This window comes from Schistocerca nitens, chromosome 1 (assembly GCF_023898315.1).
Source record: "Schistocerca nitens isolate TAMUIC-IGC-003100 chromosome 1, iqSchNite1.1, whole genome shotgun sequence".
NCBI lineage: Eukaryota > Metazoa > Arthropoda > Insecta > Orthoptera > Acrididae > Schistocerca > Schistocerca nitens.
Genome location: NC_064614.1, coordinates 1,216,459,556 through 1,216,486,733, shown reverse-complemented (window position 1 = coordinate 1,216,486,733; position 27,178 = coordinate 1,216,459,556). Strand labels below are relative to the sequence as shown.

General features: G+C 41.7%; 1 protein-coding gene across 1 annotated transcript in view; it reads left to right on the top strand.

Moving 5' to 3' along the window:
* LOC126201327 (extracellular matrix organizing protein FRAS1-like) overlaps positions 1 to 14,089 on the top strand; it is a 422,703-nt gene extending 408,614 nt beyond the window's left edge. The window contains exon 20 of the mRNA XM_049936776.1: positions 12,399 to 14,089. Within this exon, the coding sequence (XP_049792733.1) occupies positions 12,399 to 12,488 (90 nt within the window). The 3' untranslated portion in view covers positions 12,489 to 14,089. The remainder of the gene's footprint in view (positions 1 to 12,398) is intronic.
* The last annotated feature ends 13,089 nt before the right edge of the window (positions 14,090 to 27,178 follow it).

Below are 27,178 nucleotides of genomic sequence, written 5' to 3'. Positions count from 1 at the left end.
ATCGTAGTGGTACTGCGAGAGGAATATAGACCAGCGAATGAATTTCTGCGCTGTACGTGGAGGTACAGGCTTGTTCAGATGAAAAAGTGATGTCAAAGGTTTGTGGTCCGTGATGATGGTAAAGTGACGACCATACAAGAAATCATGAAACTTAGTAACACCAAATACGAGAGCCAAGGCTTCTTTCTCGATCTGTGAATAATTTCTTTGCGCAGACGAGAGCAATTTGGATGCAAAGGCAATAGGGCGATCGTGCGATACATCTTTGTGCGCAAGCACAGCACCAATCCCAAAATCCAACGCATCCACCATCAACAAAAGGGGTTTCTGGGGATCGAATGGCATAAGGCAAGTATTGGAAAGCAACGCCAATTTCAACTGGCGAAAGGCGCGTTCGCATTCCGTCGTCCAGACGAACGGAACACCTTTACGGTGTAAGCGATAAAGCGGAGCTGAAATGGAAGAGGCATGGCGCACATAGTGATGATAATAATTGATTTTTACTAGCACATTCTGTAGCTGCTTCAAATTCTGCGGCGAAGGCAAGTCTTGTATGGCACGGAGGTGCTCTGGACTGGGATGTATGCCTTGGGCATTGATTACATGTCCCAGGTAGGGTAAGTCACGAGCAAAAAACACACATTTGTCCTTCCGCAAGCGAAGACCATTTTGTCATAAGACCTGAAATAATGTTCTGAGATTGGCTAAATGTTCTTCTTCCGTCTTTCCGGAGATCACAATATCGTCCAGATAGTTTGCTGCAGTAGGGACCGATGCACAAACAGTTATTGCTGAAACAATGCAGGGGCAGATGCACAACCGAATGGCAGTTGTTTGAATCGGTACAAACCAAGATGCGTGTTAACCACCAAAACACGCTGAGATTCTTTGTCCACCGGTATTTGCAAGTACGCATCTGCTAGGTCCAACTTCGAAAAATATTTACCCGGGCACAGTTTGTCAAAAAGGTCTTCCGGGCGGGGTAAAGGAAAAGTTGCAGTCACTAGTTGTGGATTCACTGTTGCCTTGAAGTCCACACAAAGTCTCAATTTTCCAGAAGGTTTTGGCAAAATTACTAAGGGTGATGCCCAGAGAGAAGCCTGCACACGTTCAATCACACCTTGTGATTCCAAATCGTTTAACTTTCTTGCGACCTCATCACGCAATGCGTGGGGAACATTGCGCACTCTGAAAAATTTCGGGTGTGCGTTGACTTTCAGTTCCAAATGTGCTTTATAGTTCTTAGCGCAACCAAGGCCTGGTGCAAAAATGACCGCAAATTCGTCACATAGACGAGAAACACTGGCTGAAGGCACAGTCTGGTTCACTGATAGGACCTGATTGACTATAGACAAGTTAAACAACTGAAATAAATCTAAACCAAACAAGTTCACAGCAGAAGAAGAACGAAGGACGTACACTGACACAAGTTTTGTTTGTCCCTTGTATGTTGCAAGAAGGCTGCACTGTCCTAACACAGGGATATGCTGACCGGAATAGCTACTGAGCTTAACATTTGCAGCACGCAACGGAGGTGTGCCCAGCTGTTTGTACGTGTCTTGATTGATCAGTGAAACTGCAGCTCCGGTATCGAGCTGGAAGGATATCACTTTGCCGTTAATGTCCAAGTCTACAAAAAGTTTATTGTCCTGCTGACGACAAGAGCGACTGTCTCGTGCATCGTGAAGTAACACTGGTACAGAATCACTGGCGACTTGACGGGATTTCCGGCGATGTCAACGCACACTATTTGTGGGACGAACACAGTCACTGTTAGAGAGAGTGACACTGGGCGGAGTGGAATGAACTACATGAATTTCCATGGGCGAAGGTTCACGAGCCTGAGTATTCTTGGTTCGATTCCGGCGTGAAGCAAAGGGCCTGGAATGGTTGTGAGTGTCCGATCTGAGCGTTTTCTGGCAAACACTTTGAACATGGCCTTTTTTATCACAGAAAAAGCAAATAGCCTGGCGTGACGGGCAATTCTCACGCGAATGTCTAGTAGCACACCACGGGCATGATTTTAGCACTACATTTGCTTGCTTGCGCGACACACGTGGCGGAGAGCTTGGTGGCAGCTGCGCGAATGGGCGCGAGGGCTGTTTACTGTTCCGTGTAGCTTGCCCGGCGGGCCGGTTAATGTGACGCATGGCTGGTGAAGTTTCAAATGATTCCTGAGCAAAGTCAAGTGTGTCTTGCCGATCCAATATGTCCATCACTTGTTGAAGGGAGGGATTGACTAGTTTCAAAATCTGTTCCCTTATACGAACATCAGAAACGTTCTGTGCAATTGCATCACGCACCATAGTATCTGAATAAGGGAGGCCACATTGACACTCAAAAGCACAATCTCTAGTAAGGCCTTACAAAGTTGCAACCCATTCCCGATTAGTTTGACCTGCCGTTTTTGTACGAAAGAAGGTATACCTTTTCGCAACTACATTGACGGATTCTTTGAAATATGCATCTAATGCAGACAAAATTTCGTCGTAGGACAGAGTTGCTACGTCGCGTCGGGGAAATAATTTGACTATCACACGGTACGTGTGGACGCCGATGGATGAAAGGAGATAAGGCTGCCGCTCATTACCTTGAATTCTGTAGTCGGCGAGATGGAATCCAAATTGGCATGACCTCTCCGTCCAGCTTTCCAGTGCAGCATCAAAAGGACGAAAAGGTGGTGCAACAGCGTGTTGTGGCTGCGGTAGCGGTGGAGCAGCGGCCACCGCATCGTTTTGCATTGCGCGTTGACCCTGGACGAGCTGTCCAAGGGCATCCAATAAGGCCTGCGTCTGCTGATTCTGCAAGCGATAAAATCTGGAGATTGTGGTGAAGCCATGACACAAGTAAATCAGGGCAATATCAAGACGAACGCAAAATTCTCGTCGCCAACTGTTGTGGACTGGCAAGACAGCCAATCCACAATGACAGGAGGTCAAAGGGCACGCGTTAAAGCTCACGCAGGATGGCGTGAGGTCTGGAACAGGACAATGTCTTGAGACTAGCAAAAAAGGTACATAGCTTCTGGAATACTTAACTTTAATCCATAATTGGTGAACATCGGTCTGACGGTACATGCATCACAAGATAAATAGCAATTGATAATGGCGCCTTGCTAGGTCGTAGCAAATGACGTAGCTGAAGGCTATGCTAACTATCGTCTCGGCAAATGAGAGCGTAATTTGTCAGTGAACCATCGCTAGCAAAGTCAGCTGTACAACTGGGCCGAGTGCTAGGAAGTCTCTCTAGACCCACCGTGTGGCGGCGCTCGGTCTGCAATCACTGATAGTGGCGACACGCGGGTCCGACGTATACTACCAGACCGCGGCCGATTTAAAGGCTACCGCCTAGCAAGTGTGGTGTCTGGCGGTGACAACACAGTATGTTACTAATACTTTCTGTTTCTGATTTGTTGTGCATGAGAAGAACCATTTTAATGCAGTGCCTCTAATGCCATACTTTTGGAGCATTTCCAACAGGATTCTATAGTCCACAAAGTCAAAAGCTTGATTTAGATCTAAGAAAATATCAACACCATTTTGTTTTTTGTCCAGTTCATCTAGGACATTTTGTAATAAACTATAGATGGCACTAGTCAAGCATTTATTTTTATGGAAACTCTGCGGGGCATTTTGTTCTTGTCCAGGAATTTCTTTAATCTGTTGTATATGATTCATTCAGTGAGTTTGGCAAAAAGTAATAATAAAGTTCCTATCAAGATTGTCTCTCCAAGAGTTGTTTATAAAACATTTCTTTGTGATAACACCTGGAATATCATCAATTCCTGAGGGCATTTTTTGAATGTTTTTGGTATGTGAATGATTTCATTGATAGAGATAGATTGAGTGGAGGCATGAATTTACTTTGTTCTCTTGTCTGTTTGGGCTCTCTTTTAAAATTGATTATCAACAACATTAGTAAAAGGATAGATTGATACAAAAGACTGTTACACTTCTAACCTTTGCCAAAAGCCTTCTTCAGAAAAGAAAACACATACACATTCATAAAAGCAAGCCCACCTCATGCGCATATGACTGCCATCTCTGGCAGCTTGGACTGGAATGCAACTGTTACGGTGCTAAGAAAGGATGTGGGGACACTAGGTTGCCATAGGTTGAGGTTGGGATAAGTTCAGGAGAGAAGAATATGTTGTAAGGATAACTCCCATCTACGCAGTTTGGGGAAGTTGGTAGTGGAAGTGAGAAAACAGACAGCCTAGGTTGTAAAGCAGCCATTGAAATCAGGTTATGTTCAACAGCAAGTTGTACCACAGGGTGGTTGGTATACCATGCTCTTGGCCACAGTTTTGCAGTGGCCACTCATCCTAAATATGACATGGCTGTTTTCACCAGTGTACCAGTCCTTAATAGGGTGGGACAAGCCTGTGACAGGACAGGAATAGGAAGTACTGGGTGGGTGAGCTGGGCAAGTCTTGCACCTGGGTCTTCCACAGGGATCGGATTTGAAGTGGCAAAGGGATAAATTAGGATGTTGTGGAGATTGGAAGAAGGACAGCTCAACACTTTAGGAGGGTGGAATGATCTTGGGTAGGATATCCCTCATTTCACAACAAGGTTACTTTCTGAGTTTCATAAGGCTTATTATCAAACATCGGAAAATCCAGGATGGAAGTAACAGAATTATGGTTGGTTGGTTTTTGGGGAAGGAGACCAGACAGCGTGGTCATCGGTCTCATCGGATTAGGGAAGGATGGGGAAGGAAGTCGGCCGTGCCCTTTCAAAGGAACCATCCCGGCATTTGCCTGGAGTGATTTAGGGAAATCACGGAAAACCTAAATCAGGATGGCCGGACGCGGGATTGAACCGTCGTCCTCCCGAATGCGAGTCCAGTGTCTTACCACTGCGCCACCTCGCTCGGTCAGAATTATGAAAATGATAGTTGCTACTCACCATATGGTGAAGATGCTGAGTGGCAGATAAGCAAAACAAAAGGACTGTCACAAAATAAGCTTTTGACCTACAAGGCCTTTGTCAAAAACAGACAATTGAAACACACACGCACACTCACACAAATGCAATTCACATGCACATAACCACACTGAAGCCAGACTACGATCAGTGGCACATGATGGGAGAGGCAACTGGGTGGAGGTAAGGAAGAGACTGGGGAGGGGAGAGGGAGGGATAGAAGAGTAAGAGTGAGGGTTGGTAAGGTGCCACTGGGACAGCAGGCAGGGATGAGATGAAGAGAGGGGTATGGCAGGTAGGTGCAGTCAGGTGGTTTGACAGTGGTTGGGGAAGAGATTGGAGAGGGGTTACATTCCTGTAACCCTTCTGGCCTCAACCTTCATTAGTCGTTGTCTGTACCCATCTAGCCCCTTCCCTGTACCCATTCCAGCACTATGCAGCCCTCTGTTCCGCCAACACAAGTAGTCTTTTTACTACTCTCCTTTTCCACTACACCCCCCCCCCCCCCCCCCCCAGATTCTCACCACTCTCCAGCTAACCTCCTGGCTGCATCTAGCTTGCATACCCTTCTCTCCACCTCGTTCCTCCACATTTCCCAAGCAGCACTTTATTGATCCCCAACCTTACCCTGCTATCCCTCCCCCTCCCTGCCCCAGCCTCTTCCTTACACCCACCCGGTTGCCTAACCCATCATGTGGTGCTGTTCATAGTCCAAGCTGCCAAAGAGTGTGGTCATGTGAGTTGCATTTGTGTGTGTGTGTGTGTGTGTGTGTGTGTGTGTGTGTGTGTGCCTGTCTGTCTGTCCATTGTCTATTTTTGACAAAAGCTTTGTTGGCCAAAAGCTTGGCCAAAAGCTTATGTTGTGACAGTCTTTTTGTTGTGCCTCTCTGCAACTCAGCATAACGCTTTCTTTCTCTTCTGGAAGCAAAATCCACAGATATGTGGGTGGCGTAAAATTATATTTATACCTCCCCACCAGGCTATTCGTAGGCAATGCAGTTTCATACAAGGAGGTGACATAACTAGAAAACTTACTAAATGCAGATGGGTTTGACTACAATTAGCACTTGGTCCAAACGCATCTGGCCATGAACACAAATAAATGTAGCATAATCTGCATAAACAGTCAGAAAGACCCACTACATGTAACTAAAAAATTGCAGTTCAGTCATTGTAATCAGTCACAACCATCAAGTATGTATGAATATCTGTTCACAACAATTTAAAGTGGAATTACACAATTTATACCATGGGAAGGCAGATGCCATACTGAGACTTACTAGAAGAAGGCTAAACTAAGTATGTCACAAAACCGTCATTTAACCAATTCCTGATTACTGTTAGTTAGTCTGAGTGTGTTGCCAATTAAGATTAAATGAAGAGGCAAAGAATATTCATAGAAGGAGACTCTAAAAGAAATTCAGTTTTTACCACAGTGAACTTTAGTCATAGAATTCCAAGAAATCACATTCCAATGAGAGCCAAGAAACATCTTCCTTTGTTGTTGTTGTGGTCTTCAATCCAGAGACTGATTTGATGCAGCTCTCCATGCTATTCTATCCTGTGTGAGCCTCTTCATCTCCAAGTACCTACTGCAACCTACATCTCTTGGTCTCCCTCTATGATTTTTACCCTCCATGCTGCCCTCCAATACTAAATTGATGATCCCTTGATGCCTCAGAATGTACCCTACCAACCGATCCCTTCTTCTAGTCAAGTCATGTCACAAATTCCTCTTCTCCCCAATTCTATTCAGTACCTCCTCATTAGTTATGTGATCTAGTCATCTAATCTTCGGCATTCTTCTGTAGCGCCACACTTCAAAAGCTTCTATTCTTTTCTTGTCCGCACTATTTATCGTACATGTTTCACTTCCATATATGGCTACACTCCATACAAATACTTTCAGAAACAACTTCACTTAAATTTATACTCGATTTTAACAAATTCCTCTTCTTCAGAAACGCTTTCCTTGCCATTGCCAGTCTACATTTTATATCCTCTCTACTTTGACTATCATCAGTTATTTTACTCCCTAAATAGCAAAACTCCTTTACTACTTTAAGTGTCTCATTTCCTAATGTAATTCCCTCAACATCACCTGACTTAATTCGACTACATTCCATTATCCTCGTTTTGCTTTTGTTGATGTTCATCTTATATCATTCGTTCAAGACACTGTCCATTTCATTCAACTGCTCTTCCAGTTCCTTTGCTGTCTCTGACAGAATTACAATGTCATTGGCAAACCTCAAAGTTTTTATTTCTTCTTTAATTATTCTTAAACCAAATGTTAGGTATGATTAAGTTACACTCTGTACAAAATTCCTCTTTCATTCCTTGCCCCCAATCCATATTTGCCTACTACTTTTCCTTCTCTTCCCTTTCCTATTATCAAATTCCAGCTCCCCATAACTATTAAATTTTCTTCTCCCTTCACTATCTGAGTAATTTCTTTTATGTCATCATACATTTCTTCAATCTCTTCATCATCTGCAGAGCTAGTTGGCATATATACTTGTACTACTGTGGTAGGCGTGGGCTTCATGTCTGTCTTGGCTACAATAATGTGTTCACCACGCTGTTCGTAGCTTACCCACGCTCATATTTTTTTATTTGTTATTAAACCTACTCCTGCATTACCCCTATTTGATTTTGTATTTATCACGCTGTATTCACCTGACCAGAAGTCTTGTTCTTCCTGCCACCGAACTTCACTAATTTCCACTGTATCTAACTTTAATCTATCCATTTCCCTTTTTAAATTTTCTAACTTACCTGCCCGATTAAGGGGTCTGACATTACACACTCCAATCTCCAGAATGCCTGTTTTGTTTCTCCTGATAACAACATCCTCCTGAGTATTCCCTGCCTGGACATCATGGAGGACTATTTTACCTCCAGAATATTTTACCCAAGACAATGCCATCATCATTTAACCATACAGTAAAGCTGCATGGCCTCTTGCTTTCAGCTGTTCATAGTACCAGCTCAGCAAGGCTGTTTTGGTTGATGTTACATGGCCAGCTCAGCCAATCATCGACTGTTGCCCCTGCAACTATTGAAAAGGCTGCTGCCACTCTTCAGGAACCACACGTTTGTCTGGCCTCTCAACAGATACTCCTCCATTGCACCTATGGCACGGCTATTGCATTGCTGAGGCATGCAAGCTTCCCCATCAGCAGCAAGGTCCATGGTTCATGGTTCTTCCTTTATTCAACTGAAATCTCACTAATGACCTCAAGGGTAAAATTAGAGAATTTTTGACTTGTACAGAGTACCAACAATATTTTTGTCTTGTGTCCTGTGCTCTCAGATACCTCTCTTTCAAGAAGGATCACATTTATGCAATATGTTCCCTATTAAAATATGTGAGATGTATTCCTTAGAAAGCTGATTACTTGAGTACCTGTGTTACGATCTGAAATTATTCTTTGAACTAAGTTGACACTCCCACCTTGAGATATATTTGACACTCAATGTCATCATAAACAAAAGCAATTATTTTTTTATGTGAGAGCTTTACTAAGTATAGACGTGTACAAACAATAAAATATGACTTCAGTCTCATTTTAGGGTAAAATACCTGCACTGAACAGTACCATATCTTATATTACAAATGGTTCAAATGGCTCTGAGCACTATGGGAATTAAAATCTGAGGTTATCAGTCCCCTAGAACTTAGAGCTACTTAAACCTAACTAACCTGATGACATCGCACACATCCATGCCCGAGGCAGGATTCAAACCAGCGATGGTAGCAGTCGTGAACCAGCGACGGTAGCAGTCGTGCGGTTCCAGACTGAAGCGCCTAGAACAGCTCGGCCACCGCGGCCGGCCTGATATTACCCTTATGTAACAATATTATGAAAAGTTGCTGCTCACCACATAGCAGAGATGCTATGTTGCAGATACACGCAACGAAAAGACTGTCTAAGCTTTTGGCCCCACAGGCGTATATGTGACTCAACATCTCTGCCATATGTTGAGTAGCCACTATCCTTTCCATTACGTAATAATAGCTGTAAATAAAGATATAATTTCCTATCCCAAAAAGCACTCACTTTAACCGCAGAGGTGGGCAGTTATTATTATTATTATTATTATTATTATTATTATTATTGCTATTATTAGTATTACTGCCTTTCATTCTCAGCCTTACTGTATTTGCAATGCATATGCGTGTTTAATTGAGGATCCGATTTTGGGCTTAAAGGATCTAAATGAAAAAATTAATATGTTTTTCATTCAATAAAGTTTAGGTTTCTTGGACTTCTTCAAAAACATACATACACATTTACAAAGATTAGTCTCCTGCTTCCTTTGATACATTTACGTTCTGATGCACCATTTCAAATCACAAAAGACATTCCATTTTATATGACTATCAAACAATGAGAACATGATCTCCATTCCTTGTGTGTGTGTGTGTGTGTGTGTGTGTGTGGTTTATGGGCACTCAGTGCATCCTTTGATCTTTTCAAGGTTGAGAAGGCACTCTATGATGAAGCAGTTACAATCTTTGTCCTCTGTGCTCTCATCACCATACAGAAGTTTTCTGTGGTTCAAAATTACTACAGATGAACGTGACAAAAACACCATAAAAATATCTCTCCATTCCCACAACCTGAGTTAATATACATATACAATAAAAAAAGCTTTCCTTGACTCCCATACAATGATTTGTCTGTAATCTATGTTTCTCAAATCTAATTATGCAGGGATCTCTTAAGGTATAATTCATTCATTCATTCATTCATTCACTCACTCATTCTTTCACACATCATGTTCCATCAATCCTACTCCTATACAACTCAGGGGCTGTTATTAGCTAATACTTCAAAGAATGATTTTAATTTTAGACAAGTCACTATTAGCTGTCTACATACTGACAAAATTAGGATCTGCCTGATACACACATTAGTTACACAGAATTTACATTTCTGAGCCCAGATATTCAGATATATTGTAGAAGGAATGGCTAAAGATGTATTCTTTACTGTGTGGGGACTTGCAGTTTCCTGCCAGATGGCCCCTACCAACATGTTGTAGACTTTGGCACCAGAATATAAAACTTCATTCTGAATCCTACAGAGGGATGCATAGTCTATACTGAAATTATTTCTGATCCTAGCAAGGTGGTTGTCAATTGCTCAGTTCATCCTAATTCACTCTTGTTATTAACCACAAATAACATTAGGGAGAATATGTATTAGTGTGTAAACATCAGACTCCCAGGTCTCTGCAAGATCATCAGTTACAACTTTACACAATAATCTTATTGCATGTTTCTGTAGAATAAACTCTTATTTCATCTCAGCTCAAGTGCCCCAGAAGATTGTCATAGGACTGAACTGAGAAAAAGTAGTCAAAGTGTAGTAGCAATCTTTTCTACAGGTCAACAATGAGACAGAAATTTCTGAGTGCAAAGCGCGCAGAGTTGGGGTTTCTTGTTACCTTACCAACATGCTGGTGTCACATCATTTTATTACCCATCTGAAGTGGGAATTTCACACATGGAGCCTCATCCAGTGTATGCCTATTGATCTCTAGTTCTGTTACCTGTTAGTCATTTTTATTTGTATGGGATTGTATGAGTTTTTGCAAGATTAAGGTTTAAGCTACTGGCTGCGAACCAGTTGTAAGCCTCTTCCATTATTTTCCTGACTGCGTATGGTATGGATGTGTTTGGAACTTTTCTCAATAAACTCATATCACATCAAAACATTACTGTTTTCTATAAGTTCTTCAATTTCCCCAGGAAACCATTAATGTAGAACAAAAGTAGGATTGGGCCATGCACTGAACTTTGTGGCACACCATATTTAATAGTTTCCCCACTCTGAATTTTATCTTATTCCCATGTAACATTTTCTAATGTGACACTCTTTTCTGTTGTTAAGATATTACTTCATCCATGCAAGGGAAAGACTTTTAATGCACTATCATTTCAGTTTCCCTGGCAGAATTTTACGTTTAGCTCTACATGAACTGAGTTTTTGAGATCACATATTGGTTAGCAGAGAAGCCTCTGAGGAAGCCAAACTGAGTTGTTTCAGTATTTTGTTGTAAGTCTCCCAAAAAAAGTTCCAGAACATGGGAATAAGTGAGGTTGGCCTATAATCAGAGGTCACTTACCTGCACTTTTGTATATTTTGTTACTACTGCATAATTCAGTATTTCAGATAATATTCCTTGATTCATTGACTGATTATAATGGCATCTCAAGGGCAGTGCTGCCAAGTCAGCACAAGATTTTAATACTTTGGCTGAGATACCATCATAACCAGAAGAATAACTACCTTTTAGTAACCTAATGTTTTTCATGATCTCTCTAACAAATGAGTAAACAAAACTAATGTCTGGTGTTGTAGCATACATTACTTGTCTAAGTAACTTTACCAGATCTTCTTTCAATGTTATTTCATATCATCTGTTTCACTTCTACTGCCATTTGTGAGTTCAATATCATTTTCCTTGCCACTTTTATTCATTTCATGCCTAATAATGCTCTGAATTTTTCTTGCCTTGTTCTTGGAATTTTGAATTTTTTGTGCATAGTACATGGTTTTTGCCATTTTGATGACACATTATGGTGCTTATAGTGAATTTTCCAGGATCAGATTAAAGCTAGTCCTTTCATTAAACAATTTAGAGCTATCTTTCTAGCACGTGATATTTTGATCCCATGCCTACATTCTGTGATTAACTCAAGTACTCTTTTTTATGTAACTCTGCAAATATGCAGTCATGTATATAGAAGTACAAAGCTCTTCACACAATAAAACTGTTTGATTAACAAAGGGGCAATAGCTATAATTTTTGGACATAATTACCAGTTATGGCCAATATATTTATTGGTTGTAAATGCAGTTTCAACAGTTTGTCATTTCCAAGCATACATATTGGACACTTTGGAACACATATGTAAGTGTCCTACAATGACAGCATTTTTAATTCCACCACCAAACAAAGCAATATGTGTCAGATTTCAAACATCACTTTTTTTTCTTTCAGCAATAATAATCATTTCTTCTGCAATGAAATAGGATCCAGTTATATGTGCGCTTGAAAAAAGACACTCCATCTAAATTTCAATCACAATTCATACATAAATTGACAGTCATAACTCATATCTATCATGTTCAAAAATAAAATTGTTGGAAATTAGTTTGTTTTAAGAATTGTAGACATGATGTGCAGACTGACTTGTATAACAAAAAAAAAAAGCAGTTGTTATGAAAGTTGTTGCTTTGCACTGGTATCAGAGCTCTGATGGTAATGTTCCATTTAATATAACATTTCTGCACATTTTTGCTGGCATCTGTAATTAGTGTTTCTCTGTTTCCCTGTATTTGATATTAAATCCTACCAAAAGCATTTATTTTCCATTTATATTTATATTTATCAGCTAACAGAATCTACTTGTCTGTAATGATCCAACTGTATAATGCCTTTGTTCTTGTCCAGGTGATTCTTCTGACTGCTTGCTGCCTGGGAGGAGCATTGTGTCAGTCAAGAAGGCAACCTACTTCTGATGTCGTTGCCCCCCCTCAATAGCTCACTGCAAAGCCCCAATACTGGGAAGCAACAAGTGCTGCTGAGAGCTATACCAGTCACTGTGTGGAATGACCTTGCTTCTAACGAAGGCACTGAAGTGTGATATTATAAATACTACCTCATGTAGTGATATCATTGTATGTTGCCACTATTAAGTTTTTTAGACAGAGGAGGAACCAACTATGTGGACAACTATAGATTCTAGTATTTTTTGAGATTAACTGTAATCTCACACATTAGATATTGCATGAATGTTAAAAGTGAGAATTAAAATTACCAAGGACACAGATCTCTGACTTACCGATAGAGCTGAAAATCAAATAACTGAAATAGAATTGTCAGATTTATTTAATTATTGTTTTAAAAAAATGTTACTGATTGTCTCACTTTCTTAATAGTTGCTTCAGTGTTAAGTTCTATAAAAAAAAGGCAGATAAAATAGCGAAAGATAAACACTTGTACACAGACAACCCATGTTCCCTAGGGAAACACAGTGACCATATTGTAAATTTCTTAAATTACATATTTCTCCTATCACATTTGTGTTGCACCCACAAAATTGATCACACCCAGCTTGCCAGCCACTCGTGTCCATGAACAGTGCACTACATACAATCTTGCGTAATCAACAACTGTGCTCGACACAGCACAATTAATCATGCCAGTGTGCACGTGGCCTAAGATACACCTCACTGAAACTTGGAAATTAGTGCTACCACTTATACAGTTTCCTGAGAGACAAATAGAAAACATTTTTTTGCTGGTTACTACAATTTGATAGCTGCTTAGATTGGACACATTTCCTATGACTCATATTACAAGTCCACAAACAGCCAATATGTTAAAAAGCCATCTTCAGTCCTTTTGTTATTTATGACAAATGAATTTAATGCATCTGCTCTTGCATTTATTTAATTAGCACAAAAATAATTTATTAACTATCTAAGCCTAATATTATATTCAATGGCATATTTAACTCAATAATATAGCTTTATTTATGAGTAGCTATTACACCCAATACGAGTATACTAGTGTTGTACCAACTTGCTGCACGTGCCAGATTTTATATTATATCTCGCTTTTGGGTCTTTTAGGGAGCTTTTGTTGTTGGTTAGCTCTTTCCTTGTTCCAATGTGATTCATGTATAATGATAGACTAATTTATGGAATCAGTAAATTCTACCAGGAGGTATCACTTCAAATGCTCTATGTCCAAGCTCACACATTATCTATCTTATACAGTGTTTCTTTAACAATAAGAAAATATCTTCCTTCTAGGATTTTATAATAAGTTCTGTACTGGTGGAATGTATAACTTTACAAACTTGGTTATCCACCATTAAATACATTATTATTATTATTATTATTGTTATTATTATTATACCTACTACTCCTGCTGCTGCTGCTACTACTATGTCGTCACTGCTACTACCAATGTATTAGAATTTAACGAAGAAAAATCAAAGGAGCACAGTACAAATCTTTCCCATGGCATAAACAGTTACTGGTAACTGTTACAATTTATTATCCTGTATATTCATATTACTTTAAAAAATTAAGGTAATATTTAATTTTAACTGCATATTAATATGACTTTTGTACTTCTGGAATTAAAATAAATTGTTAGAAAAAGTTAATGTTATTATTTAATTTCCTGATGATAAACTATGATAAATAAAAACAGTGTTCCACAAAAAGAAAAATCCTTTATTAGCACTGTATTGAAACCTACAGCCATTGTAATTACGCTCAATCATATAAGATCTGTAATACTTTCATATTTTATTCTGCAATGATATCTGATGCTTTACAACTCAGAAATAGATTAAGTGAGGAGAGGAGAGGGGAGGCAGGGTTTACTAAAGCATTGGTTCAAATAAATCAATAATACTGTAGTATCATAGCCTATCAATACTGCTGAAGCCGGAGCCTCGAATATTTCTGTGGGCAGCACGAGCGGCACTTGGAATATCACCACCAATAAAGAACCTGCAGGCCACTAACCACTGAAGATGATGGCATTATATATGGCAGGAACCTGGGCACCCTTCTGCTACCTGAGAGTACTTCCATGTTGTTAGTTGGTGCCAAATGTTACACCGAGTTGCTGATAGTTGGCCCATGTCAACAACGTAGCATTTCTCGACCGACAAAGTGAGCACAATGTATTTATTTAAAGTGCACTTGTGCCAACTAATGTTTTGCTTGTCTGTCCAGATTCCTACTGCAACAGATCCTCTGGTCACCTTCCACACCATTTATTATTGGCAACAAGAACATAACATTTGGCTCCTTGGATCATATCAAGTACAGTAACATGCTCTGGTATAAAAACACTGCTGAAACAAAGGGACCACACAGAAACGTACTTACTATTAAAAAGGGCAAAAATTTATTGATATCTACTGGAGAAATCTAACATGCATTTCTGTGGTTCTAAGAAATCCTTGCTTAATCATCTCTGCAGAAATAAGTAATAAAATTTCTTGCAACTGGTCACTGTTAACAATTACCTATTAATAGAGTTTTAAGTACATACTGCAATACTTCATTTTACAACCACACTAAAACTATTGAAATCTATATCAGTTGAGCACTGGAAATAAGACAATGATTAAATGCTCCTCTGTGTTTGAAATCATATTCATCATGAAAAAAAATCAATCTTTAATGTGCTCTCTACTTCATATTCATATAATGTCATCAAAATTTTAGATCTGAGATGACTTCACACACACACACACACACACACACACACACACACACACACACATCAGCTTATTTTTTGGGCTTTGACCAAAATTCAGTTGTTAAGTGGACTTTTCTAAATGTCTACCCACTGCCTAACATCTATGTTTCATGAGTTGTGATCCACATCTACATTTACATCATGCTCTGCAAGCCACCTATCTGATTCCTACTATCTGATTCCTCCAACCCTGCTCCACTAGCAAATGGTGCATGGGAAGAATGATTGTTGGTAAGCCTCTGTATAGGCTCTAATTTCTCAAATTTACTCCTCATGGTCAATATGCGAGATGTATGTGGGGGAAGTAATATGTTGTTCAACTCCTCCTGAAAAGTGCTGTCCCAAAATTTCGATAGTAAATCTCTCCGTGATGCACAATGTCTCTCTTGTAACATCTGCCAGTGGAGTTTGTGTAGTATCTCCGTAACACTCTCTCGCCAGCTAAACGATTCCATGACGAAATGTGCCGCTCTTTGTTGGAGCTTCTCTATCTCTATCAGTCCCAACTGATAGGGATCCCAGTTAGATGAACAGTACTCAACAATCGGGCGACCAAGTGCCTTATAAGCCACTTCTTTCGTGGATGAGTTACACTTCCTTAAGATTCTTTTGATGAATCTGAGTCAGGTGTCCGCTTTTCCCACTATTGTTTTATATGGTCACTCCACTTAAGGTCGGTCGCTCTGGGTAGTTACGCCTAGATATTTTATGGCAGACGCTGTCTCCAGCTGTTTGTCATCAATAGTGTAGATGTACAGTAGTGGATTTCTTTTCCTATGTATGCGCAATATGTTCTATTTATTTACGTTCAGAGCCAACTGCCAGAGCCTGCACGATTCATCAATTCTCTGCAGGTTGTTCTGCAAATTCTGTTTTCTGGCATTGTTACTTTCGTATAGACAACTGCATCATCTGTGAATAACCTTAAAGAGCATCTGTCGCTTTCTACTAGATCATTTATATATATTGTAAACACCAACAGTCCTATCACACTTCCCTGTGGTACTTGACATCTGTCAATTTAGTTCCATTAAGAGTGACAGGTTGAGTTCTATCTGAAAGGAAGTCTTGAATCCAATTGCAAGTCTGCTCCGATACTCCATAAGCTTGTATTTTTTTCATTAAACAGCAATACGACACGGTGTCAAATGCCTTACTGAAATCGAGGAACGCAGCGTCAACTTGAGCGCCATTGTCCACTGCGTTGTGGATCTCATGGAGGAACAGAGCGAGCTCAGTTTCGCAGGATCTCTGTTTGCGGAATCCATGTTGATTTTTATAAAGGAAATGTTCATTTTCCAAAAAAGTCATAATTCTTGAGCATAAAACACGCTCCATAATTCTACAACAGATTGATGTCAAAGATACAGGTCTATAATTGTGTGAATCTGTCTAACAGCCGGTCTTAAAAATGGGAATGGCCTGCGTATTTTTTCAGTCATTAGGTACCTTTCATTGCTCAAGCAATCTATGATAAATTACTGTTAGAAGGGAAGCAAGTTCTTTTGCATAATCTTTATAGAATCTTATAGGTATCTCATCTGCACCTGAAGCCTTTCTGCTACTAAGCAGTTGTAGCTGATTTCCAATTCTGTGATCGGTTATCTCGATATCTGCCATTTTAATGTTTGCACAACAATTGAAAGGAGGGACAGTGTTACGATCTTCCATGGTGAAACAACTTTGGAAGACTGAATTCAGTATTTCAGCCTTCTCTCTGTTACCTTCTGTTTTGGTGCCGGTGTGTTCGCTGAGAGAATGAATAGATGATTTTGACCCACTTACTGATTTTGCTGAGTTTTTACTCAGGTCAGTTGACAACGTCTTACTTTCAAAATCATTGAACACTTCTCTCATTGCTCTCCTTACATTCATTTTCACTTCATTCAGCTTTTGTTTGTTAGCTAGGTTTTTACTTCTCTTGAATCTCAGATGAAGTGCTCTTTGTTTACATAGCGCTTTTCTAACACAGCTATTAAACCATGGTGGATCTTTCCCATCCTTTAAAACCTTACTCAGAACGTACTTGTCTAGGGCATACTGAACAATGCTTTTGAATTTTTTCCATTTGTCCTTTGTTCTCCACATATTTGTCCTCATTACCGAATATTTGATGCTAACTGCTGAGATATTCTGAAATTTGTATCCTGTCACCCTAGCAGAGCAAATATATCTTCCTACCTTTCTTAACATTTCTTGTAAGACCCGTCATCATAGATGCTGTCACAGCCTTATGATCACCGATGCCTTCCTCTGCGCTAACTGATTCGATAAGTTCAGGTCCGTTTGTCGCCAGGAGGCCTAAGATATTACCCTCATGAGTTGATTCTCTATCGGCTCAAGGTAATTTTGATGGCATGCCACTCCCAATCTATACCTGGCAAGTTGAAGTCACCCGTATTACAATGGCATGGTCAGGAAAATTACTTATGATATTCTGCAAGGTCTGTCTGAAGCACTCTACAACTACAGATCCTGACCCACGTGGTCTATAAAAGCATCTGATCACCATTTTTGACCATTCTTTGATACTTAATTTCACCAAGATTAATTCATATTCGGAATCCATGATAACCTATCTAGAATTTATCGAATTTTTTACTGAAATAAATATGCTGCCAATCTGAACTTAGGATTTCGTTGTCATTGGTCACTGACGTCTAGTTTCAACCAGCTGTCCGTTCCCAATACTATCTGTGCATTATAACCTTCAGTAAGCGATACTAATTCTGGGACTTTTCCTTGGATGCTCCTGCAGTTTGCTAAAATAATATTAATCTTTTCTATCTCTGATCTGCGAGGACCAACATTCTCTGAGGTCACTGTGGCTGATTTAACAGGCAAATCATCTTTGATCCCAAGGGAGGGGTTCTCTAACCTAAAAAAGCCCCATGTGCATGCCACACGTACTCTGTTACCCTAGTAGCTACTTCCTGCATGTAGTGCACGCCTGGTCTATTAAGGGGAACCCTACAATTCTGCACCCAATAGCAGAGGTCGAGAAATTTGCATCCGATACCATCACAGAGTCGTCTGAGCCTCTGGCTTAGACCTTCCACTCTGCTCCAGACCAGAGGACCACGATCAACCCTGGGTACGATGCAACAAATAGACAGCTTAGCCTGCACCCCGCGTGCATTGCTACTTGCCTTCACTAAATCTGCCAGCCACCGAAAGGAGCCGAGGATGGCCTCAGAACCCAAGCAGCAGGCGTCATTTGTGCCAACATGCAGCCAGTTACACCCAGTGTGCTCGACAGCCACCAGCAGGGACTCCTCCACATCACAGATGAGACCTCCCAGCAGACATACAGAATGCACACTGGAATTCTTTCCCGTCTAACCTGCAATCTCCCCGAGGGGCTCCATCAACCGCGTAACATTGGAGCTCCCAGTGACTAGCATAACCACCCTCTGTACTTGTCCAGACTGGGCAGGAAAATCGACTGCTGGCCCAACAGGAGAGGCATCATGTGCTGGCTCAGAGGTATCATCAACAAAGGGGAGCACCTCGTACCTGTTGCTAAGACATAGGGAGCCAGTCGCACGGCCTGCTCCCTCTTTTACCTTCTGCCCAGTGACATGTGAACCCAACACTGTCTGCCACCCACTCTGGAGTAAAGATGAACCGGTCAGATGCTGTGTATCAGAATCCGCAGTGAAGTCTGGGTCACCAGAGGATTCCACTGGCACCAAAGAAGTCGCAAGTCTCGTCACTGACGCTCTGACATCACCGCAACTTTGAGCATTAGCCAGAAGCTTGTCGACGGTAGCCAACGCAGTTTCCAGCTGTTTATGGACAGCAACCAACTCTCCTCGTGTCCGCTCACAACAAGCACAGTCTGTGTTTAAAATAGATATAAGGTCTCAAATGGCGCTACTGAGTCTGAAAATATACCAAAGGAGAATAAAGTAACACTAAAAGTTGCTGTGCAGATTTCTCGCTGTACTTGGAGACCACAAGCTATTAAACAGAAATAAATATCTCTACTGAAGTTTATGTATTTACAGATACCTGTTATTGGAAATCCTGTTTGCCGAAAAGTTACTGCATGATATAAATATTCAAACTAGAATGCACTGATCTGAACTGTGTGCTGTCTACTAGCACAAAATTAAAACTTAGTGACATGACGCAGTTTCTGGGAACAGGAAAATTTACACTAGGAAGCCGCCCTACGCAAAGATATTCACAATACTTACACAAAAATAAAAACTACGATTAATTTTCTAACCACTAGTCTACACAGTATAATACACATGTACATTTCACTTCTTTGCAGAAGTGCGTGAACATAAAACAAAAATTAAATTAATTTACAGTTTATCAAACAAGCGCTGCTGCTGCTCTGCTACATGTCCTCTCGGCTTCTACATCTACATCTACATCCATATTCCGCAAGCCACCCGACGGTGTGTGGCGGAGGGTACCTTGAGTACCTCTATCGGTTCTCCCTTCTATTCCAGTCTCGTATTGTTCGTGGAAAGAAAGATTGTCGGTATATCTCTGTGTGGGCTCTAATCTCTCTGATTTTATCCTCATGGTCTCTTCGCGAGATATGCGTAGGAGGGAGCAATATACTGCTTGACTCCTCGGTGAAGGTATGTTCTCGAAACTTCAACAAAAGCCCGTACCGAGCTACTGAGCGTTCTCCTGCAGAGTCTTCCACTGGAGTTTATCTATCATCTCCGTAACGCTTTCGCGATTGCTAAATGATCCTGTAATGAAGTGCACTGCTCTCTGTTGGATCTTCTCTCTCTCTTCTATCAGCCCTATCTGGTATGGATCCCACCCTGCTGAGCAGTATTCAAGCAGTAGGCGAACAAGCGTACTGTAACTTACTTCCTTTGTTTTTGGATTGCATTTCCTTAGGATTCTTCCAATGAATCTCAGTCTGGCATCTGCTTTACCGGCGATCAACTTTATATGAGCATTCCATTTTAAATCACTCCTAATGCCTACACCCAAATAATTTATGGAATTAACTGCTTCCAGTTGCTGACCTGCTGTATTGTAGCTAAATGATAAGGGATCTTTCTTTCTATGTATTCGCAGCACATTACACTTGAGCCGGCCGGTGTGCCCGTGCGGTTCTAGGCGCTTCAGTCTGGAACCGCGTGACCGCGTCGGTCGCAGGTTCGAATCCTGCCTCGGGCATGGATGTGTGTGATGTCCTTAGGTTAGTTAGGTTTAAGTAGTTCTAAGTTCTAGGGGACTGATGACCACAGATGTTAAGTCCCATAGTGCTCAAGAGCCATTTGAACCACATTACACTTGTCTACATTGAGATTCAATTGTCATTTCCTGCATCATGCGTCAATTCACTGCAGATCCTCCTGCATTTCAGTACAATTTTCCATTGTTACAACCTCTTGATATACCACAGCATCATCCACAAAAAGCCTCAGTGAACTTCCGATGTCATCCACAAGGTCATTTATGTATATTGTGAATAGCAACGGTCCTACGACACTCCCCTGTGGCACACCTGAAATCACTCTTACTTCGGAAGACTTCTCTCCATTGAGAATGACATGCTGAATTCTGTTACCAAGAAACTCTTCAATCCAATCACACAATTGGTCTGATAGTCCATATGCTCTTACTTTGTTCATTAAACGACTGTGGGGAACTGTATTGAATGCCTTGCGGAAGTCAAGAAACACGGCATCTACCTGGGAACCCGTGTCTATGGCCCTCTGAGTCTCATGGATGAATAGCGCGAGCTGGGTTTCACATGATCGTCTTTTTCGAAACTCATGCTGATTCCTACAGAGTAGATTTCTAGTCTCCAGAAAAGTCGATATACTCGAACATAATACGTGTTCCAAAATTCTACAACTGATCGACGTTAGAGATATAGGTCTATAGTTCTGCACATCTGTTCAACGTCCCTTCTTGAAAACAGGGATGACCTGTGCCCTTTTTCAATCCTTTGGAATGCTACGCTCTTCTAGAGACCTACGGTACACCGCTGCAAGAGGGGGGACAAGTTCCTTCGCATTCTCTGTGTAAAATAGAACTGGTATCCCATCAGGTCCAGCGGCCTTTCCTCTTTTGAGCGACTTTAACTGTTTCTCTATCCCTCTGTCGTCTATTTCGATACCTACCATTTTGTCATCTGTGCGACAATCTAGAGAAGGAACTACAGTGCAGTCTTCCTCTGTGAAACAGCTTAGGAAAAAGACATATAGTATTTCGGCCTTTAGTCTGTCATCCTCTGTTTCAGTACCATTTTGGTCACAGAGTGTCTGGACATTTTGTTTTGATCCACCTACTGCTTTGACATAAGACCAAAATTTCTTAGGATTTTCTGCCAAGTCAGTACATAGAACTTTACTTTCGAATTCATTGAACGCCTCTCGCATAGCCCTCCTCACACTACATTTTGCTTCGCGTAATTTTTGTTTGTCTGCAAGGCTTTGGCTATGTTTATGTTTGCTGTGAAGTTCCCTTTGCTTCTGCAGCAGTTTTCTAACTCGGTTGTTGTACCACGGTGGCTCTTTTCCATATCTTACGATCTTGCTTGGCAGATACTCATCTAACGCATATTGTACGATGGTTTTGATCATTGTCCACTGATCCTCAACACTACCTGTACTTGAGACAAAACTTTTGTGTTGAGCCGTCAGGTACTCTGAAATCTGCTTTTACTCACTTTTGTTAAACAGAAAAATCTTCCTACCTTTTAATATTTCTATTTACGCCTGAAATCATCGATGCAGTAACCACTTTATGATCGCTGATCCCCTGTTCTGTGTTAACTGTTTCAAATAGTTCGGGTCTGTTTGTCACCAGAAGGTCTAATATGTTATCGCCACGAGTCGGTTTTCTGTTTAACTGCTCAAGGTAGTTTTCAGATAAAGCACTCAAAAAAATTTCACTGGATTCTTTGTCCCTGCCACCCGTTATGAACGTTTGAGTCTCCCAGTGTATATCTGGCAAATTAAAATCTCCACCCAGAATTATTACATGGTGGGGAAATCTACTCAAAATATTTTCCAAATTATCCTTCAGGTACTCACCACAACAGCAGCTGAGCCAGGTGGCCTATAGAGACATCCAATTACCATGTCTGAGCCTGCTTTAACTGTGACCTTCATCCAAATTATTTCACATTTCGGATCTACATCAATTTCCTTCAATACTATTGCACTTCTTATCACTATAAACACACCTCCCACTTCACTGTACAGCCTGTCTCTGTGGTATACATTCTAATCTGAGTTTAGAATTTCATTACTGTTTACATATAGTTTCAGCCAACTTTCTGTTTCTAGTATTATGTGGGCATTGTGACCGTTTATTAATGAGAGCAGTTCTGGGACCTTTCTATAGACGCTCCTGCAGTTTACTATTAGCAGATTAATATTGTTATTCCCTGTTGCATTTTGCCTACTCCTACCTTGCCGCATCTCAGGAGGTGTCTTGTCGGGCCTAGGGAGGGAATTCTCTAACCTAAAAAACCCACATGTGCACTCCACTATCCTTGTAGCCGCTTCCTGCCACTTGTTGGCTGCCAGTACATTGAGTAGTCAACGGTCATTCACTCAAATGAGTCACACGACGGGTGACGAGGCAGTCTGGTGATGGCAAAATTTACACTTGGAAGCTGTCCTGCACAAGTATATACACAAGACTTAAAATGATTATTTATTTTCTAACCACTAGTCTACACAGTAAAATACAGATGCACAGTTCACTTCTTTGCAGAAGCACATGAACAAAAGACAGACTAATTTACAGTTTATCAGACAAGTATCCATTTTGATACAAATACTTAGTATCATAAATTTTCCATCATTATATTTGCAGAAAAGAAACATTATTTATAAACAATAAATAAAAGTTAAGAAATTCGTGTTCCATAAATTAACAAAAATAGATGAATGCTTGTGCTACCCTTTAACTATTTCTTCTTTTATCAGTTTTAATAGTCTTGGTACCTAAATTGAATAAAGAGAATATTGTTACTTCAAACTGAACAGTATATTCTCTAATGAAAGACACAGAAAACATCACTGTCTGTGGAACTTATTGTTCATGGTCTTTCTGGTAGCAGCACATCAATTCAAGTTTGTGTGTGTGTGTGTGTGTGTGTGTGTGTGTGTGTGTGTGTGTGTGTGTCATAGTTGAGCTACTTAAGAAAATTTCAGGTACATAGTCCACAAGTACACACTTGCTATACTTTTTAATGTTAACATTGATGTACTCTTTCCATCCTCCTTTCTTCTTTCTTTTCCTACAGAAAGGGGTACATCAAGGACAGGTGGATTTTGAAGCTGATAAACTTTTTTGTCCTCAGTTTTCTAACTTTTTATCTCATTTAACTTATTTCCTTCAATAAATTCTGGAAGTCTCAATGCCAGAGTGGATGACTGTACTATCCGTTCACATATGTTTTGTGTCAAGCAAGATGCTTCTGCCTAAGGGACTGTTTGTCTGTTTCTCACAGGTAATCATTGCTCATTACATGAAATGTAGTGAAATCTGAAGCAGTTCATTAGATAAGGAATGAGAGATTTTACTTCAAAGGAGATGAAACCCAACGTTGTGTGTCACTGCCCACAACAATATAGACATGGCTTTTTTTTTCCCCAGTCATGCTATTGAGTTTCTTTATCATGACAAACTGCCTATTGGCTTCTGTCTCGGGTTCTTCGGCTGACGTTCATCTAATGATTTTTCTGACATTTCACCAGCACAAGTGGCTGGCATTGTCAAAGCTTCACCCTCCATTGCCGGTGGTGAACTGGAGCTGAGCCCGCAGGCGCAGACTATATGTACCTGGCGCGCCAACGTCCGAGGGCTTCTCCGCGGTCATTTCCGGTGCGGTTCTCCTCTTGCTACCTGCGACGGTCATTCGCTGCAGTACGGGAAGCCAGGATCCATTAACACCAGGATTAAAGAGCATAAGCGACATTGCAGGTTGGGGCAGGTGGAGATATCGGCTGTGGCAGAGCACGCACTGAATGAGACCGACCACGTAATAAAATTCGCCAACACGGAAGTTCTGGCTGTAGAGAAGCATTATCACACGCGATTGTTCAGAGAAGCTGTAGAAATACAAAAACACGCAAATAGTTTGAACAATAAAGAGGAAAGCCTTAAGGTAAACGGATCCTGGCTTCCCGTACTGCAGCGAACGACCGTCGCAGGTAGCAGGAGGAGAACCACACCGGAAATGACCGCAGAGAAGCCCTCGGACGTTGGCGCGCCAGGTACATATAGTCTGCGCCCGCGAGCTCGGCTCCAGTTCACCACCGGCAATGGAGGGTGAAGCTTTGACAATGCCAGCCACTCGTGCTGGCGAAACGTCAGAAAAATCATTAGATGGATGTCGGCCGAAGAACCCGAGACAGAAGCCAATAGGCAGTTTGTCAACAAGTGGCCACGAAAGCCTTAACAGTTTTGTATTTCTTTATCATGCTTCTCACATCAGTGAAATATTCTCCTTCCCATTCTTTCTCTGAATCTCCAATGCTGATATGCTTTAGATCTCTGCACAAGACAACACACTCCCTGACATTTAGTGATGAATTTCTGCGCTTACTGGAAACACTCTGTGGGAATGTTTCCTTACCTAACTTATAAGTCAATTATCAAATAATAAAGCAAGAAAAAATAGACACTGCACAAAGCACAATATTCACATGTGGTCAAGGAACACATCTATTTACCGACTGTGTAACTACAAAGAAACATACAAAATAGTCCCAAAATTCATAAGTTCTGAACCAAGGCACAGGCACTCGTTGGCATAGCTAGTGCTGGAAAAAGGTGTGGCTCAACAGAACAGGTGGATGCCGAGCAAGGTGTCAGTCTCATCCCCAAGCACAACAATATTCTGGCATGAGGCATGGAATTGGCACAAGACATTGTATGAAACACCATTTACACACCTACCAGCAGAGCAGGGTGGAGACGGCGCACAGCGTGAATGTCTCTCAAAACCTCACAGTACATATTGCCACATAGCATGACTGTTGTGTGGGCACGGAGCAGGAACCAATGTTGACGTTACAAGGAGTGGATGGAGACTGGTCAAGGCTAAGTGTAGAAGTCTCACTAAGGATCAAGCTATTGTTGTCTACCAGTAGCCAGCGATCATAGTATGCAGATATCTGGTCACAAGGCATGATCGACAGCTTGGAACAGAAGTAACATGCAAAGGGAGAAACTCACTGCCTTAGCAGATGGTCATTGCAGGTTAAGGACATACAGAATTGCCAAGATAGCAGGCCACCACTCAGTTCCCCCCTTGCCCCTCCCATGGGAACAGAGTCTGAGTGGTGAGCAAGGTGGTGACAGCGAAGGCTGGTACTGGTGGATGACATGTCTTTTACCCATGGTGAGGATGTGGGCAATTGCATCGACCCTGCAGTTGCTGGTCATGCAATGGGGATGGGCGCCGGACTTCAGGGCGCTGAGTGCAAAGTGGGTGGGGCAGCCAGCTGTCAGTATCATGGGTCCACTGTGTGACAGAGGTGCAGAACTGGCAGCCGACACAAGCAATGAATAATCTGCTAGCATGCGGGATGGGCAGAGACAGGCCGGATCACCCTGAGCCTGTGTTCAGTGCTGCACTCGCAGGGGTGGGCAGGCACTGGGCGCTATTGCCAGTGCAGGGCTGTGCAGGCAAGGGCATAGTGTTGTTGCCAGTTGGCTGTGAAGAGAGGTTGACAGCCTGGTGGTTTACGTTTGACAGCTGAAAGTGCAAATGTTGGGCACTTCAAATGTGAATCAGCAGTGTCTCTGGTGTGAGGATGGGTGAAAGCAGCTCCAGGATGCAGCACTGGAAGCATGTGAAACAATGCTGTTGTGGAAGTGATGTGGGCATAGCCCACTGTTAACTGAGGCAGCCTCGCTGGAACTGACAATGCACTTTGCTTTGTTGATGATGATGCCTGCATCCTGGAGGCTTTAAAAATGCTGTGGAGGTGCTCACAGTGTTCTTTGGGCATCATGGAAAACACAAGTATGTCATTGAAGCTGTCCAACATGCCGTCAAAGAAATGCTGCCATGTTTGGTTGGTATTACAGAGGCCTAAGGTCATAAAGGCACTCTCATGGAGTCCAAATGGTGTGATGATGGCAGTCTTCTGGACGTTTGTGGGTGTGTCCAGAATCTGGGTAAAAGCCTCCATGCAAATCGTGCTAAAAATTGTAGCTCCAGCCAGTGCATTGTTGTATCTGTGTAAGAACAGCACCGTGATTCAGTTGGAGATGGTGTGGATATTTAGCTTCTGGTAATTGACGCATGGGTGCCAGGAACCATCCTTCTTCTTGATAAGGTGAAGGGTGGATGCCACGGGCTCTTCAAAGGACGCACCACACTGGCAGCGAGCAGCTCGTCAAACTCGGTCTTGGTGATCATGAGTTTGTCAGGTGGTAGACACCATGGCCAGCAAATAACAGGTGGTCTGGATGTGGTGTCGTAGTGGACAGTTGAATGACAGACATCCCAAGTTAGGCTGTATGGGGGTGTGAGAGCAGAAAATTGCACTCATACGTCAGTGTTGGGGCCAGAATACGCCGTCTGCTTCACATCATACAAGTGGTGCATTTCATTCACCTTCCAGTGCCACTGTCAATGAGGTGTCAGCCTGAAATGTCAGGGAGCAGGTGATAATGTCTGATGAAGTCTGCCCCAATAATGAGGTCAGTGACGTCAGTGACGGTGAAGATCCAGGGGAGCTCCCATAGCAGGCTGAGTCAAGGACGCCATGATATATGCCATAGGTGGTGATGGTGGAGTTGTTCACTGCCATTAGGAAGATGGCTAAGGCAGTGCCAGCATCCCATATAAGTTGCTGTGGGAAGATAGACAACTCAGAGCCTGTGTTAATCAGGAAAGGAGTGGCAGAGTGAGCATCACAGATCAACAGGAACTGAGAGATCAAGCCAACAGATGGGCGTGTCTGATCCCAGCGGCCATTGGC